The sequence below is a fragment of the Urocampus carinirostris genome, chromosome 4 (genome assembly GCF_059441175.1).
Source record: "Urocampus carinirostris isolate Australia breed hairy pipefish chromosome 4, RoL_Ucar_1.0, whole genome shotgun sequence".
Lineage (NCBI taxonomy): Eukaryota > Metazoa > Chordata > Actinopteri > Syngnathiformes > Syngnathidae > Urocampus > Urocampus carinirostris.
Window position 1 is genome coordinate 6388556 of NC_142352.1, and position 18413 is coordinate 6406968.

At 40.2% G+C, this 18413-nt stretch overlaps 1 protein-coding gene across 2 annotated transcripts in view; it reads right to left on the reverse strand.

The window, feature by feature from the left end:
- sppl2a (signal peptide peptidase like 2A) overlaps positions 1-15884 on the reverse strand; it is a 30592-nt gene extending 14708 nt beyond the window's left edge. For both annotated transcript variants that reach the window (XM_088333128.1, XM_088333127.1), the window contains exons 1-11: positions 15688-15884; positions 10810-10920; positions 9633-9815; positions 7921-8010; positions 7704-7837; positions 5700-5848; positions 5529-5625; positions 3951-4052; positions 1768-1849; positions 1539-1613; positions 1401-1457 (exon numbers count right to left, since the gene is read on the reverse strand). In XM_088333128.1, the coding sequence (XP_088189254.1) occupies positions 1401-1457; positions 1539-1613; positions 1768-1849; positions 3951-4052; positions 5529-5625; positions 5700-5848; positions 7704-7837; positions 7921-8010; positions 9633-9815; positions 10810-10920; positions 15688-15741 (1134 nt within the window). In that variant the 5' untranslated portion in view covers positions 15742-15884. The remainder of the gene's footprint in view (positions 1-1400; positions 1458-1538; positions 1614-1767; positions 1850-3950; positions 4053-5528; positions 5626-5699; positions 5849-7703; positions 7838-7920; positions 8011-9632; positions 9816-10809; positions 10921-15687) is intronic.
- Positions 15885-18413: the final 2529 nt, after the last annotated feature.

Consider the following 18413-nt stretch of genomic DNA (forward strand, 5'->3'; position numbering starts at 1 on the left):
TTGATGTTGCCAAAGCCAGGTGCCTCGAACAAAGATGCTGTACTTGTATCTCTCTCTCTCTCTCGCTCTCTCTCCCGCTCTCTCTCACTCACTCTTGCTCTCGTGCTCTCTCGGTCTCTCGCTTGCACTCTCTCGTGCTCTCTCGCTCTCTCTCACTCCTGATCTCGTAGTCTCTCGGTCTCTCGCTCGCACTCTCTCGTGTTTTCTCGCTCTCTCACTCTCTACTTCTCTCTCTCTTTCTTTTTCTCTCTCTCTTTCTCTCTCTCATTCTCTCTTTTTCTCTTTCTCTTTCTCTCTCTCTCTATCTCTCTCTGTCTGTGTCTTTTTAACTTCTTTGGCTCTAACTTCCTTTTTTCCTTTTCTCTTTCTCTCTTTCTACCCTTCGTGCTTTCTTGTCTCTTTTCTCTCCTGTTTTTCTATTTTTCTTTGGATTTCTTTCTTCCTCTCTCTCCTTTTCCCTCCCTCTTTCTCTTATTTCTTTATCTCTCTTTTTCTTTCTCTTCCATCTACTAGTCCGGCCCCCGACAGAATGTTTGTTCTATCGTGTGGCCCCCCCGAGTTAAAATGAGTTTGACACCCCTGATATAAACCATGCCTCGCATGACGGCCACGTGGAGCGGCCGTGCGGGTTTGGTTTGAACAATTTTATTGACACTAGGAACATCAAATAAACAATGTGAGGTTTGAACAATTTTTCTCAACAATATTAACAGCAATTAAGCATGTTCACAGTTTCGTTATTCACAATTTCGTTATATCTGCGGGTCTGCACTGCGGCCTTGAGTTCTGTTCGTGGGCCATACGTTTCAACCATCTGGAGCATGAGACCAAATCTCTCCGCAACATCAAGTTAGAGGATGGTTCCAGATTTAACACCATATTTGCTGGTTCTTGGGAATGAGTGTTTTTTTTCTGCACAAGGGAATCTTCCCAAATCGACAAGCATTATAGCAGAAAACATTCTTTTTGTGCTTGTAACTTTCAGCGTTCAAAAAAAATCCCATAATCTCCGGCGGCTCCCCACCTCCTTTTTTCTATCATTAATTCTTTGTGCTAATAAATTGTGTGTGTGCCGTTTCGATCGGCCTGGTTCACTGAATCCATTTTTTTAGGATTAGCAATTCATATCAGAACTCAAAGAACTTAGTAATAACGTAATTTAATTTTTATCAGTGTAGGAAATTCTAGCACCCATCAGAGAATTTTTTTTTTGACCTGTACATGTTTTTTCATTCTTAATTATACATTTTTTGATTGCTGCAACTTATACTCCTGAGAGACTTTAAGTCTGGAAAATATGGTAAGTGTATTCTATGAGCAAGGCACTGATTACATTGTGGAAGGGATAAACAAAGGGGGGAGGGGGGTTGATGCATTGAAAATTAAAATACAAGCGTCACCTTTTCTCCTGATGCACCAGGGCCCAAAGCCACCTGCACCATTATACTGACACCATCCTATAAAAACATGACAAGCAAACATGTTTTGTTTGTGTTTCCCCCCAAAAAATTGGCACACTGGACGGAGACAAGAGATACCTTCGTGAAGAAAGGCGTGATGAAAACAAAGAAGACGTCATAAACGAGCAGAAGGGTCAGGAGAATCACGCAGATCTATCAGCAAAAACAGAATTATTTCATTAGCTTTTTGCAGATTAAAAATAAATCTCTAGAAATTAATGTTTATAGGACTGGTGGAAAGCACCGTTTTATGTTTTAAATCAAAGCATTGCTTTGGTAGAAACCACAAATTGCAGGGGAACAGTACCTTAAAATTAGACAGAGAGATGGTCTTTATGAAGTTGAGGCAGAAGGCAATGCCAAGGAGATCGTGCAAGATCCAGATCCACCTACCAAAAACATTATTTTAAATACATATTAGGTTTCAGAAAAATACAGTAGGAAAAGTCAAAGCTCTAATCTAGAAGTCACAAGAAAATCCATGTGTAAGAATGTGTAAAGAAAATTAATGATATACAAACATTCTTCTTGAACGAAACATAATTCTGAGAAGTGGAGCTAAACTACTTCAGTTCTGCTGGTGGCAGAATTGGGACTATAACAATCAAGAATAATACAATAGAGTTATCTACATTCAAGGTGGCTTTAAAATAATAATAATTATTGGCCTAAAATTAAAACATGTATAAAAGCTTTATAAAGAAGGCAACACATACTGTATACCGGTATAAATTAAATATATATATATATATATATATATATTTACACATTAACACGCACACACTCTGTTTATATCTATATTCATTGGAAAACATTGAAAATATTTTTGTCACATTTGTCCTCGCAGTGTTTTTCAATTATTTTCTGTCTCACACCCCCCTCAGAAGAAGAAATCCTCTCACACCCCCAAGAAGTTTGTCCCCTCATTCCAGTCAATCATATTTTCATTGGGTCACTTGAGGGTCTATAAAAAGTTAGTCACATAACTCTAGCATAAAGAAGTCATGTTTATTTGTATATCCCTGGGGTCGAGAACCTATGGCTCGCGAGCCATATATGGCTCTTTCTATGAGTACCTGTGGCTCAGAGACAAATTTGATTGCATGCAAATTTTCTCCACCTCATTCAAAACTTGAGCCATTGAACCTGTTCAGATACAAGCAAAGCCAAACCAAAGCTGAATTACAATGCAGTATTCCGCAGAATATATAAGGCACGTTTTTCACTACAATTTACTGTACAGTCAAGGTGTCACACCCAAAAAAAAAAAAAAAACTCGTTTTGGCTGTACGCTAAAGAATCCTTTACATAAAAGCTCACTATATAATCTGTGTTCAGTGTTCCTTATGTTACCTTATGATGAAATCCACAGAACAAACTGTAAGTACGCCAAAAACCCAGAAGAGAATTTAAAGTTATTTGACTGGGTAAGTGGGAGGGATGGGTGGAGCTTTGCAAAAAGTGCAAGCATTCCCTCCCATCTCTCGCCCTACTCCGTCTGCGCCAAAGGTAAGCACATCAGGCTCCCTGTTTGCAGAATGTTGTGACGTTTTTACAAAATAGCTGCTTGCATCTGGCTTTGAAACCAATATGGATGAAAAAAAGGGTCAAATGAGTTTAACCGATCATGAGTAATTGCAAGAAAGAGAAAAGTTTAAAGTGGTATGTTTGTTGATTTTGGGACACGGGCTCTGGCATTATTCTCTTTTCATAATTTTTATCAAATCATCAAAAATAAATGTGCTGAAGACTAAGCTTTTGTCTGGAGCGCGAGTTTAGCAATTTAGTAAATTTGTCTCATAATATATGTTGAGCTCTTTCCCAAAATAAAATTAATATATTTTGCTTTTATGGCTCTTTGAGTCAAAAAGGTTCCCGACCCCTGGTATAGCCCTTAATCAAAAGGTCTCAAAGGGCTGCACAGACCACAGACTATTGCAAACTACAGACTATTATTAAACCATCTGATCTAAAACCTACATGAGGGCAAGGAGAAACTTAAAAACCTCAGCACGAGGAAATTGAAGAAACCTTGAGAAGGGACTGCACAATAGGTGCAGTTTCACTCCAAATCACTAAATCCTATGAAATCTTTCTTCTCTTTGTCACTTTTACCGGTTAACAACTCCTCTAACTCGCGGCGATAAGCCACTTCCTTAAAATTAACAACACAGGCTTAGAGTGCCCTCTTGCCGTTTAGTGTGAAAATAGGATAAGAAATTGTATAGTTCCGGTAATAAAACATAAAAACTCAATTATATAATGATGTGTTAATAATTTCACATATAAGTCTCATAGAAGTAAAAGTCGCACCCCCGGCCAAACTGTGAAAAAAACTGACTTATAGTCCGGAAAATACAGTACCTGTTTTGTCATTTGAGAGTGAAGTGAAAATGCAATTTAATCTTTATGAGTTTTTCTGTAGCTCAGGATGCTTGGAATGGAAACAGCATATTTAGCCATTGGTGTATTTGAGTCAGATGCCCATACCTGTCTTCATTCCTGTAGACAGCCCAAACCACAGAGATGCTTATGCACACGGAGGCCAAGATGAGGGATCTCACTGAAAAGGTAGTCTTGTGAACGGTTAAGCTGGGAAAAGAAACGAGTATTAACACGGGAAATATTTATGACTAAAGTGGTACCTCTTCATAACAAGCTTTATTTGATTTAGGATCGTGCTCGTAGCTCGAATTGCTCGTGTAACTAGCAAATTTACCCGGTTTTAAATAATTGAAAAATAATTGGTCCTCTCCAGTCTTTCCAAAAGCATACAAGTAAAGAGCTATAAAACACCTCTTCTTGACCTTCAAGTTATATACTATATTATACACCGTTTTATATTACGTAAAGTCAAATATACTTGTTCTAAAGTCTGACTTCAGTTTTTGAGGGCAAACTCTGAGAGAATGGTGTCGTAAACCACGTTTTGCGTTGGAATGTGCCTTTCCTTCCATTCTGTGCAGATAACAATGACTTATCACCTCGCCTGGGGTGTATTTTGTACCTGGCACCATCCTGTCTGTAGGGCTATGACCTATCATCGCTCCTCCCATTCTTCAAATCATGGTTAGGAAATTTGCATCGACAACGGCACGGACCAATCGCAGCGGCTTGGTCATGGGGCGTGAACATTTCATCGGCGTGGGTTATAACATGGGAAGACCCAGGAACCCCGTCGTCTTCTGAATAGAGAAAGCATACGAGAGAAAATGGGCGAAGTACGAAGACAGGCAGCAGAGTGCAGGGAGGCGGGCTGGAAAACTACAGTATGCCCAGTGGAGGTGGGATGCAGGGCTTATGTGGGCTCATCAACCTCAGAGACCTTGGATGCACAGGAGCTGGCAACTGGAGAGCAACTAAAGAGCTGTCAGAAAAAGCGGAAAGGGGCAGCTTCTGGCTGTGGCTGCGGAGGAATGACAGGAACTGGGGGGCCTTCAAGCAACACCTAGGGCATCAGTGGAGTTGGCAGGGAGATTTCCCGGCCATCGCTCCGCCACCGGGAGATGTCCTGGGGTTAAAGGAGCGAAACATCAATGACCGGTGGTCCCCAGCTGATGGCCCAGTCAGGGGAGATAAGCATTCCAAAGGCGCCAGAGGAGGCGCGTCGGTCACAAATGCCCAGCAGGAAGACTACCATCCTGTATTTCCATTTGTCCACTTTATTTTTGTAAGGTTTGTTATCATTCAATATGGAGGATTTGTCATCATTAATAAGGGGAGCAATTGGCGGAGGTTGATAGTTATGAAATTGAGATCTGTAAGAATTTACTGTACACCTTAAATTACATTTACAGTAACTTAAAATAAACGTACATTTACAAATTGTTACAGCACATACTGTTTTGCCTGTGTTAGTTTATGTGCGCAAACTGGACAAGCTGATCTAGGCGATAAGCGAGCGGTGAGCGGTTTCCAGAGGTAGCCTCTGGGACTGCTTGTGAACTGGGTTTTTATACGTGTGAGGTAGATTTTGTTAAATTATTGTGTTTAGAAGTGCTTGTATAAAGAGGTACCACTGTTCTTTATTTTTGGTGCAGAAATAATGGAAAAATAAGAGGCAAATACCTCCCACAGGCACAACCCAATTTCTCTAGCACCGCGTCAATGCAAGAGAACAGCGCGGTGGCAGAAGCGATGCAGAAAATGGCGATGATGATGTAAACTGGGGGAAGAGCAAATTGTGTTCAGAGAGTTATCAATCATATTTCTAATTTCCCTCTCCAGCAACACACCTACCTAGAATATTGTAGAAGTAATACATGAGCACAAGCATGCCGCACATGAGACCGACAAAGATGACCACTTTGAGAGGAGAGTAAAGAGGAAGCTCATCGTCTGCTTTGTTGTCTCCGCTTAATCCTCCTGCACCAGATATCAAACGCTCTCTGCCACAAACACAATCGTAGTTCACTTAAACTATACTTTTCAAATTAAATTCTGAACTCAGATCATGTCACAGGTCCTGAATTACTGATTTGCCTAATTGTACTAACGCTTAGCAGAGAGAAAATGAGAAATTAATCGTTTAATGTTGTTCAGACTTGTTCTCATTTTGCTTGCTTACAACAAATTATGTTGTTCCGTTTTTACAATTGTACAGCCAAGAAATTACTTATGATTCCAGGGTTCTTTGTTTTTCGACAATTATTGCACACTTTCATCCATCCGTCCATTGTTTGCACCACTTATCCTCAACTAGGGTTGCGGGGGTGCTGGAGCCCATCCCAGCTATCTTCGGGCAGTGGGCAGGGGACACCCTCAACTGGTTGCCAGCGAGTCGCAAGGCGCACAGGGACAGACAATTCAACCCGCTTATTCACACCTAGGGACAATTTGGACCGGCCAATTAACCTGACATGCATGTTTTTGGAATGTGGGAAAAAAACGGAGTGCCCGGAAGAAACCAACGCAAGCACGGGGAGAACATGCAAACTCCACACAGAAGGTTCTATCTCATGACATCAGAACTGTGCTGCACACGGCTAACCACTGCGCCGCCATGCTGCCCTTATTGCACACTGTTGTTCATTGTTTTAACTAATATGTAGTGTTTCTATTAGGGGTGAGCAAACTACGGCACGGTGGGAGGCGTTTTAATCCAGCGCACAAAACAAAAACGAAAAGATTATGATAAAGAATATAAAATAGTAAAAAAAAAAAATACTAATAATGCTGATTTGATAGCACTCTTCTCCTCGTTGTCCCCAACATTGAAATATCTAGGTACACAATTTTTAGTTGCTATTTATTTATCGATGTATTTGATGAATAAGCTCTATTTGATTTTGAGTCTCCACATATTACTTTCGAAATATTCTTAGCATTTTCAAACCAATTTGATAAAATAGTTTATTTACAACTAAAAAAAGGAATATATTATCACTGGTATCTTAAAAAGACTTCTCAATTTTTGTCTTTTTTGGACTAAATGGAATTTGCAAAAATGCAAAAACAAAAATGCCCAAAAATAGGGATGAGTAATTTATGAAATGGATGCTAGAGTATAGGGCAGCACGGCGGAGCAGTGGTTAACCGTGTGCGGCACAGTTCTGAGATCATGAGATCGAAACTCCTGTGTGGAGTTTGCATGTACTCCCGGTGCTTGCGTGGGTTTCCTCCGGGCACTCCGGTTTCCTCCCACATTCCAAAAACATGCATGTCAGGTTAATTGGCCGTCTGAATTGTCCCTAGGTGTGAATGACCGAGTAGTTGTCTGTCCCTGTGTGCCCTGCGACTGACTGGCAACCGGTTCAGGGTGTCCCCCGTCTACTGCCCGGGGACAGCTGAGATGGGCTCAAGCACTCCCGCGACCCTACTGAGGATAAGCAGTGCAGATAATGGATGGATGGATGGATGCTACGGTATGAAAAACAATTGGATGGGCCTACATTTTCTTTTCTCCTCATGTATTGCCTAAGTATTGATTTTTTTTTTCACTCTGCCGAATGTTTAAACCCAATGCAGCCCGCCATTAAAAAGCTTTGTACACCACTGATTTACATCATTGTCACTCTTGGTCTACCTTCCTGCTGTTCTTTGATGCCCACACCGTTTGTGCTGATCTACTTTTTTTAACCTGGAAGATTTTAACAAAAAGAAAAGTCCCAGGGAAGGACCCAGGTTGGCATTTTGCATCTCAAGGGTTTTTTTATTTGTAGAGTCCTCTCCTGCTCTCCCTACAAGCTCTAAATTCAATCATGTCTTCTTCTAAACCATATACTCATGGCACTAAACTCTGACCTCTCACAGGCTCCACTCCAGTAGCCACCCAAGGCGACGGTGACAATGGAGATCAACAGCATGACGGCGATGCTGGCGTCAATCTTCGAAGTAAGTGGCGCGTAAAGCTTTGCCTGCATCCCATCGCCGAAAACCTGATGGAAGTTTCGCATCATTTTATAAGTATTAGCTCAAAAGACTAAACATTTGAAGGGGTCAAAGGATGGTAAGGACTTACCTGCTGTGCTTCCACCAAGTCCCTGTATTTCATAAGGGCCAGAGGAATTTGAACCTTTTGGTACTCTGAGTCATTAGCTGATGGTGGGATCTACAGATACATGTTGATTACTGACTACAGCCGTTTTGATTTTTCTCCACTTCCTGTGTTATAAATAATGCATTTAAAACACATGAACAATGCTGATAGCTGTGAACCTCTCTGATTTACGAATTTCGTGTCTATGAGTTTTTTGTACAATTTGCATTTTGAAACCAAAATGTATACACAAAATCTTCAACAGTAGAATTAAGTTTACAAAAGTCGTCGCTCAGATGTCATACACTTGATATTATTATGGTTTAGAAAGAAAGAGAACTTTTTAATCGTCCACCCAATTTTGTGTACAGTGAAATGTTTGGAAGAAGTTATTGCTTTATGATGAATCTTTTTTTTGTACAAAATAAAATTGACATTAAAAGACATGTGTATTATTTGGTGCATTCTGGGAATAAAACAACGGAAATATTGATTTGAACTACAAGCAAAGGTACATGAACTATCATATAAATATGCTTTTTTAATACTCGTTGGCCACTTTGAGTCTCCATGTTTTGTAATCCCCATTTATAACCCTCGTTTTCTGCACTGGACCAAGGGTCTCCAACATTTTGCAAGCGTCCAGCTCCTTCTTGTTACGGATTACCGCAAAGGGCACCCAATTTGATAGGAATTTCTTAAATAGCAACTTTGGTGGATGGCTTGCTTGTTAGCTAAAAAAAGATAGCTTGGTAGTTATCTAGAAAGGTAAACAGGTAAAGAGCTAAAAAGGAGCTAGATAGCTACGTAAATGAGTAAAAAGCAAACTAAAACGGCCAAAAAGAAAGCCAATAAAAGGTAAATAACTAGCTATAAAGGAGGCAAAATTTTTACTTAATAACTAGCAAAAAAGATCAAATGTTAGCTAGATAGCTTGCTAAATAGGTAAAAAGGTAGCTAACCACAAAGCTAAAAAGGTAGCAAGATGGCTAGCTAAAAAAACAGCACATTTTTTGCTCATTCGCTTTATAAAACCCATTATCGAATTTGTTGTATTTCCTGTAAAATAATTCAATTATAAAATGAATAAACACATTTCTTTAACACATTAAGATTTTCATTATACTATTATAATCAATTGCTTAAAAATAATGATCAAAACTTGAATAGGAATTTATTTGAATTTCTAAAATATCACCCTATCATATATTACTATGTTGTTACTATGTTATTAACGGGTTAAAAAATATGGGTAAATAAACTCAAGTCAACCAAAAAATAAATCATTTCACTAGAAAATCACAATGAGTTATTGTCCTTCGGGGGCATCCCGCACGAGACAATCTACAAAATTCAGCGTCAAATATTACACACATTATTATACTATATTTTCAAAAAAATTAGAAATGGTAAAAAATGACCAGCTCCATGTTGGAACTGATCAACAGTATCATTGAAGATACAGATTTTCAAATTTACTATTCTTTTGCTATTCTATATTGAGCCCCAGGGAACGACTTTTATGATTTTTTTTCCTACTGACCATTGTGCCGTGAAACTCTGTTACTTGATTTTACTGTTCACTGACGTTTCCCATTTTGTTGGCCGCCCTTGAACCTTGCACCTCAACACTGCTAGTTATATCTATTCATGTGCTGCATTCGAATAATACATGGTCTCTTTAATTTTCCTACCAGAGTCGTGTTGCTCGCAATGAGCAACGTCGTTGCACCGAGTGCCTGAGCAACCAGAGCTTTTTCGCTGAAAGCACATTCCCCCCTCATCACCACCACCGCTTTTCCTTTCACCAAATCTGGCCTGACTCCTGAGGAATCACACAGCAATGAGGATGTCATGTTCACCAGCGGATACTGCACCTAGACGACATAAAAATGGGGCATCTTCAAAAACACACCAGAATCATATTAGAGAAATGTTCATTAAAATATTCTGTATGAATAATCCCATCGCTACATCGCACTTGGTCCTTCACGGCCTCAGTCAATCAAAGGTTGATAAATATTCGATAATCCACTATTCACGATTGCGTATTGCTTCACGTAAGGAAAGGCAGAGGTCACTTTTTTCGGGCCGTGTGGCTCTTTCTTTCTCCATTACTAAAATGAACTGCACTCGTGCGGCCGCGGTCCATTATCTCCAATCCCATATTGCTATAAGCAGGAACAGACCAAAGGCACTTCTGTTAGGAGGCGTGACGGGGTTTGTTTCGGCTTGAGCCACTGAAGCCTGCCACTGTGGCTCGCCTAAAATAAACTGAAATTTTTGACAGTAATCCTTTATCCCCAGTCCACTCTAACTGAAAGCGGGGGCCGAGATAGAGCCGCCATGCGTGTTACAAATCTTTTTCCCGATCTTTACGCCTGAAATAAACAGTGCCCATGCGGCCGCGATCCATTATCCCCAGTCGACAATTGCCGCGAGCTAGGGACATCAGAGCATGTGTTAAAAATGGGTAGATGCTACTCTTTTCGACCTAAATCTCGGTTGTACGCACCAGCAAGGTTAAAGCAAAGAAAGATTTTTGCATATCGGGGATTTTAGTTCCTCTAACTGCAAAAAAGGGATTACTGTATTATTATTGTTGTTATTTTAGATTATGAAACAAAAAACATCCTATGTATAAGCTGGTGTGTATGTTTTGCTTCAATAATAATTAACTAGATAAACTGACTACAAATGAATGAAGTATTTAAAGTATGACATTGATCTTTTATCTGATTAAGCTTCCGATCTGACTTTGTTTGAGGCACTCCATGCTATACCCACGCTTTTCTGTAGTGTCTGACTGACATTTACAATACAAAGTACCCCAGTTTTTATTGTTTTGTTTTTGGTTAGCGATAAACTTACTGCAGCATCAAGGCTTGTCGCCAGGGGGGTCCATGAGTGATTGTAAAGGATGCAGAATTCCTGATCTCGATTTCCATCTGAAATGTGCAGGATGGCTTCTTGGCAGTTTATCTGTGGGGAAATACAGATATTTGTAGATTCTGGATGTCTCTGCGACAGGAACATTTTCACATCATTCCCAATCTCTGCTTATCTGTTCTGGACAGCAAACACCAAAGCCATGATAAAAAAAGGGTACAGCAGCGTCTAAACTTCCTGAGAGTAGTCAGGAAGAGCAACCTAGACAGGAATCTGCTACTATCCTTCTACCAATCATCCATCGAAAGCCAGCTGACCTACTGCATTTCTATCTGGTACAGGAGGTACACTAAGGTGGACAAAGGGAGACTGAAGAGGACAGTAAAGGCAGCACTGTGCATCATTGCCTGCCCTCTCCCCACCCTGATGGTCATTTACTCCAGTAGGTGCCATAACAGAGCCCAAAACACCATCAAATACAGGTAGCATCCATGTCCCCAGCAGTTTGTGATGCTTCATTATGGAAGGCGCTTCAGGTGCACCAGAGCATGTACTAACAAAATGAAGAACAGTTACTTCCCAAGAGGTGTCACCATCCTGAACTCCTATCTACCGCATTCATGAGCATAGTGTGCTCTATAACTGCCACCATAAATATACACATATTTAATATATTTCAATAATATAAATACAGTGGAACCTCGGTTTTCGAACGCCTCTCAGTTCAAACAAATCGGTGTCCGACCAAAAATTTCGAGAAATTCTCGCTTCGCCGTTGGGTCAAAAAAATCGGACTTCGAACGCCGGTACGCTAGGGTGCGATGCTGAGCGGCGTACGGGTGTTTTAGCCCCTTATTATGCCTCCGAAGAAAGTCAGTGCAAGCAGCAAAGTTGCTACAGGTGAAAAAAGAAAAGTAGTGCGTACAACTATTGCATTTAAGAAAGAAATAATAGCCAAATATAAAGGTGTGCGAGTTCCTTTTGCTGACCACCACAAAGGTAAGAAATCCTATTCATAAGATTACGATAACGCGAACGTACGATAAGCCTGGGTTAGCTTTAAGTTTACGTTAAACATTCAGGGTGTTGGAACGGAGCCCAACATTGAGGGTGTTGGAACGGAGCCCCCTTTCCAATGAACCGCTCACCAATTGTTGTGGAGACCTGGGTGCTAAATGACTTGTAAACGACCTGATTTTTTTATTTTTACACGTTCATGTTAGGGGAATCTTTCGTACGGGAGATTACGATAACGCCAACGTACGATTAGCCTAGTTTAGCTTTATGTTGACGTTAAACATTCAAGGGAAACATTCAGGGTGTTGGAACGGATTAAAACGGTTTACATTATTTTTAATGGGAAAAATGATTTCGGTGATCGAACAAATCGGTTTTCGAACAGGGTTCTGGAACGGATTATGGTCGAGAACCAAGGTTCCACTCTACATACATACCACATACATCTATGTATTTATATTGTATGTGGGTATGTGTTTGTCTTTGCTGTCGGTCATCCCTCTCGAGGGATATGACCAGGGTAGATAGATAAACTAGATGTAAGTATTTATTCTAACGTTTTGATCCATTTTCCCCTTTTTGATTTGTTTTACTAGTACCAAAAGAGGACGCTCTCCAATTCCAATATACTTATATAATGACAATAAAGGCCTGTCGTTCATTCATAGGGTCATTTTTTACAACTCCTGGCGTGGATAAATTCACCGTATGTACAACGGTGACAACAAATCTGACAGCATTGTTTTCGATGGAACGCAGTGTTCTGATCAGTGAGAAGTAGGTCATTATCAGTCATAAAACAGTTTTAACTTCACCTATCGTCGAGAATGAGGAAACACATGTTCACTGAGCGATCAAATTTACGTTCTTGTTAAAGATTGTATTTGTTTTTGTGCCTTTTGTGCCAGTTTCTATCATTAATTAACAAAAGGAACAATAAACTATCGGCACACAAACAACTATACAATACAATGACACAATACTTAAACATGTGACCAGAAGGAGTAGGCTGAAGCTTGGGTCTACTCCTGTTCCTTTTTTTTCCTTGCAGGGAAGAATAGTCAGAATCGAAACAAGAAAACAACTTTTCCCCACAAAAAAATTAGAAAACAAAAGAAATAATGTTTCAAACTTAAACTAGTATCGCTGGCGACTCTTAGAACATAGAATACCCAAAGAAATGCATGCTATATTAATCTTCTTTAGTATATTTATCCAAGGGATGCAGAGTATATGATTTCCAAAATTGATGTAAATACTGTAAGGACATTTTTAAGGACATCATCTAAATCGTTCTACAAAATAAATCATTTTCGGGTGGCATAAAGGCTATTCAATATTGTGAGAGAATATCGTACATTGACGCTGTGGATTCCCCTGAGATAACGAGGGCCTGCTATGTAGTGAAGTCAAGTCATGTTTATTTGTATATCTTTGGATATTGGGTGGGCAGCGAGTCCGTGGCACAGTTCTGAGGTTGGGATCCAGCTAACAGCCTTCCTGTGCAGAGTTTGCATGTTCTCCATGTGCTAGCGTGGGTTTCCTCTGAGTGCTCAGGTTTCCTCCCACATTCCAAAAACATGCATGTCAGGTTAATCATCCCTTTGTGTGAATGAGTAAGTGTTTTGTCGGTCTCCGTGTGCTCTGTGACTGTCTGGCAACCGGTTTAGGTCCCCTGCCCACTGCCCAAAGAGAGTTGGGATGGGCGCCAGCACCCCGGCGACCCCACTGAGGATATGCGGTGCAGATAATGTATGGTTATTGTGTTTTTATCTAGCTCATCTCATTAGCTGCACCGCTTATCCTCAGTAGGGTCGTGGGGGTGCTGGAGCCCAACCCAGTAGTCTTCGGGCAGTGGGCAGGGGACACCCTGAACTGGTTGCCAGCCAATCGCAGGGCAGACAGGGACAGACAATTGGCTCGCTAATTCCCACCTAGGGACAATTTGGACCGGCCAATCCACCTGAAATGCATGTCTTTGGAATGTAGGATGAAACCAGAGTGCCCGGAGGAAACCCACGCAAGCACGGGGAGAACATACAAACTCCGCACAGGAAGTCCGGTAGCTGGATTCTAACCCACACATGAGGTTTCCAAGACCTTAGAACTGTGCCGCACACGCGCTAACCACTGCGCCGCCGTGCTGCCCTGTTCTTATCTATATATATTCTAAATATTTAGGGATCTTTGTATTTTCTCTTTAACTGTGAATGGATGACAGGATGCTCCAAACTAAGTTTTGTTGTGCTTTCACAAAAACAATACATTTTATGATCTGATGGCCCTTAATCACAAGGAGTCTCAAAGGATGGAACAGACCACAGTTGTCTATAAAATTTGTTAATTAAAATGTAATACAGATACACATCTGATTCATTACAAGTTACAGTAAAAGAGAAAATATGATTTCCCCCCCATTCCTATATCCGTGATTAATTATGATTAATTACCAGAAAATACGTTTAATCTCAGTTTTAATTTATTCACAACACTCGTATTCTCATGTGCTAGATGGAAACTGTGAAATATCAAGGAAAGTTTTAAATGTGTTTCCTTTAAAAAATGTGTAAACCTAGGTTAAAATATATTTGTGGATCATGACTTACAGTAATTAACTAATAATAATAATAATAATAATAATTTCCTTGTATTGTCATTCTGTGTAACAATGTACACAGAACGAAATGTCGATTGCATCTGACCCGATGCAGCCGCAGCCAAGAGAGGGCGCCGCCGACCACTTTTTAAGTCTTAGGAATGACTCGGCCGGGGCGCGAACCCGAACCTCCCAGTCTCAAAGCGGGCGTAATCCATCCATCCATTATCTGCACTGCTTATCCTCAGTAGGGTCGCACGGGTGCTGGAGCCCATCCCAGTTAATTAACAAATCAATTTACGAAATAATAAACAAAGTAAACAAATAAGTAATTTAATAGAAAAATATAGAAATATGTTTTTTTTTTAAATCTTCATGTACAATGTGATTAATTAATGACGCATATATTTAATTTTAGATCTAATTATTTTAATTTTATTGTTTGTTAATGCAACATCCGTTGCAGCCTGGTCATCTTGGAAGGGGGATTAACTCATGTGCAATCCCTTCTCAAGGTTTCTTCATTTTCCTAATGTTGAGGGTTTGGAGTTTTACCTTGCCCTCATGTAGGTTTTAGATCAGGGTATGGTTTAATAATAGTCTGCAGTTAATAATAATCTGTACAGCCCTTTGAGACACCTTGTGAAAAAGGGCTTTACAAATAAACATGACATGACCACAGACTATAGAGACAAATAAAATATATCTTCCCTTTTCTTATATTCCCTGGTCATCCTGGAAGGGGGATTACCTCATGTGAGGTCATTTCTCAAGGTTTCTTCATTTTCCTCATGTTGAGGTTTTTGAGTTTTACCTTGCCCTCATGTAGGTTTTAGATCAGGGTATGGTTTAATAATAGTCTGCAGTTAATAATAATCTGTACAGCCCTTTGAGATACCTTGTCAAAAAGGGCTTTACAAATAAACATGACATGACATCAGAGTATAGAGACAAATAAAATATATCTTCCCTTTTCGACCTAAATCTCGGTTCTACGCACCCGCAAGGTTAAAGCAAAGAAAAAACTCAAACTTGTTTGTATAACCCCCTGCTCTCATATATTTTCTTAGTCCATTCTGTCCTTGGTAGTTATAAAACATTGAGGTCACCAGCTGAGATCCTATCCACTGTGTATTTAGCGTTTATATCGAATCATTTATGATAACCATTAAATATGGAATGCCTTCAATCACTGCCCATATTTGATCACTTTGGATTCTCGAGTTTCGTCGTTTTACGATACATACCTCCGACGTCAAGAAAGCAAACGACAGGATAAAGAGTATGGAAGCTTGATCCATCACGGCGACTGTGGAGTTGTCACAACATTGAGAACTGGGACACTTTGATCGGTTTTTGGTGTCAAATCGGTGAAAAAAACTGGTTTCTCTTCATAAAAGCAAAATAGCTCTCCACTTCCGCTTTTGGTCGTGTGTCATGTGACTTGATGAGCCAATCATAAAAATTCAGGAAGGGAGGCAGGGGTCTCACACTCAATGATTCAATATTATCTAGCGCCTTCTAGCGGTAAAATACTCCACTCATGAAAAAAAATATAGTAGTGGAACCTCGGTTCTCGACCATAATCCGTTCTAGAACCCTGTTCGAAAACCGATTTGGTCGATCACTGAAAATCGTTTTTCCCATTAAAAGTAATGTAAAATCCTTTTAATCCGTTCCAACACCCTGAATGTTTAACATTAACGTAAACATGAAGCTAACCCAGGCTAATTGTATGTTTGCGTTAGCATAATCTTCCATACGAAAGATTACGCTAACATGAACGTGTAAAAATAAAAATTATGAATAGGATTTCTTACCTTTGTGGTGGACGGTGGGGAGAGAAAAATCCTCAAAAGTTTTTCAACCTCTTCCAAAACTTGCGGCAGTTGCTTGCTTATAGCGCTAACTTCCTTAGCCGCATCACTCGATTTCACAGCCTCCTTATTCTTTACTATCGTACTGATAGTAGATTTAGCCATGCTGTATTCACTAGCAAGATCGGAAATTCGTACACCTCTTTCATATTTAGCTATTATGTCTTTCTTAAAGGCAATAGTTGGACAAATAACTTGTTTTTTTTCACCTGTTCTGCTTGCACCGACCTTCTTCGGAGGCATAATTAGGGGCTAAAACACCCGTACGCCGCTCAGCATCGCACCCTAGCGTACCAGCGTTCGAACTCCGATTTGTCCGAACTGAGAGGCGTTCGAAAACAGAGGTTCCACTGTATTTTGAATGATAAGCAAAAATATATAAACTTTAGTATGAATGTGCACTTTTTAAAAACCTTGTGAAATGCTGGGCAAAAAAGAAGAAACATGGTCTGTGTTGGTAACTGAGTGTCCGAGGTTTGTATTTTTCCACGTGCTTGGTAGCACTCATTTTTGGTTGAACTGCACAATCAAGTGACATATAGTGGTCAAATATTACGCAGTGTTCCTTTCAAGATAGTGTATGTAACTTCAAATATATTCATTTTGCTGATGGCCATCTTCTCACAGAAATTATCATTTAGGCTCCTTTTGTCACGCGTGCATTTGTGTACAATTCTTAAATAATAATTTTTCATCTTTTGAGTTTGGGTTGGCATTTGGACTGTATTTGAAACAGTACTTTTTTACTTTCACCATTTTATCAAGGAATGAAAGAAAACCATGTTCATCTTGTCCATCATAATACCCCCGCCTCCTTCTCTTCAGCATAATACGCCTCGTGGCCGGATCACTAATGAGAAAAGTCATGTTTTTTTTTATAGCCCTTAATCACAAGGAGTTTCTAAGGGCTGCACAGACCACATATTGCAAACCTCCGACTATTATGACACCATCCCCTCATCTAAAACCTACATGAGGGCAAAGAAAAACTCCAAAACCTCAACATGGGGAAAGTGGAGAAACCTTGAGAAGGGACCGCACGAGAGGTAATCCCTCTTCCAGGATGACCAGGCTGCCACGGATGTTGCAATAACAAAAAATACACAGATATCGTCAACAGGAAATATAGTTCATTCATAAGCTATAGAAGTGTAATCTAAGCCTAGATTTAAACAGTTCAACTGAGGTTGCAGATCGAATCTCAGGGGCTTGAATGGAGAACGCTCCAGAACCTGGGGTTCTCTTCTAGGCTCTTAAAAAAACGGAAAGACAAACAAATGTTTACATTTTGGCACTCAAGAACAATGCTTCTGAAAACGTATTTATACGTTATGGCACTGAATGATTCAAAAAGTTGAAAAGAGAATATTTTCTTTATTACGTTTGTGTTAACACTGCCCAACTGAGTTCAAAGAGTCTTTATATTTCTTTACATGGTGCACATGAAATGATCTGCATTTATATAGCACTTTTCAAGTCAATGACTTCCCAAAGCGCTTTACAATGTGCTTCACATTTCCCAGTGGCGGCCATGCAGCCATGTAAGGCGCTAACCTGCTTATTGGAGTATTAGGGGTTCAGTGTCATACCCAAGGACACTTCGACATGTAACACAGAGGAGCCGGGATTCGAACTGCGATCTCTTGATCCCAAGACGAGCGCTCTACCTCCTAAGCTACTGCCGCCCCTGCTTTTATCGAATCTGTTCTGGACTCGAAACACATTAGGAAGCAGGAAAGGTGGGAAGTTATCGAGTGATTTCATGCTCGTCCTCGCAGTTTTCTCTTCGTGCAGCTTGAAAATTGTGAAAATAAGACAAGTACTCTTTCAAAATAAAGTCTAAACCCAAACCCCCCCAAAAAGATGAAAAAATAAGTTTATTCAAGCGCATTTAAGAAATGCACGTACTTGCAGGCGCCACACAAGCAGTTTGAAAGAGGTTGCAATGCCGACTGAAATCAAAAGATGGGGACAGCGAGTAGAGCATTTCAAAAAAATTCAAAACCTTTAAGGCAGGGGTGTCAAACTCATTTTAACTCGGGGGCCACACGATAGAACAAACATTCTGTCTGGGGCCGGACTAGTAGATGGAAGAG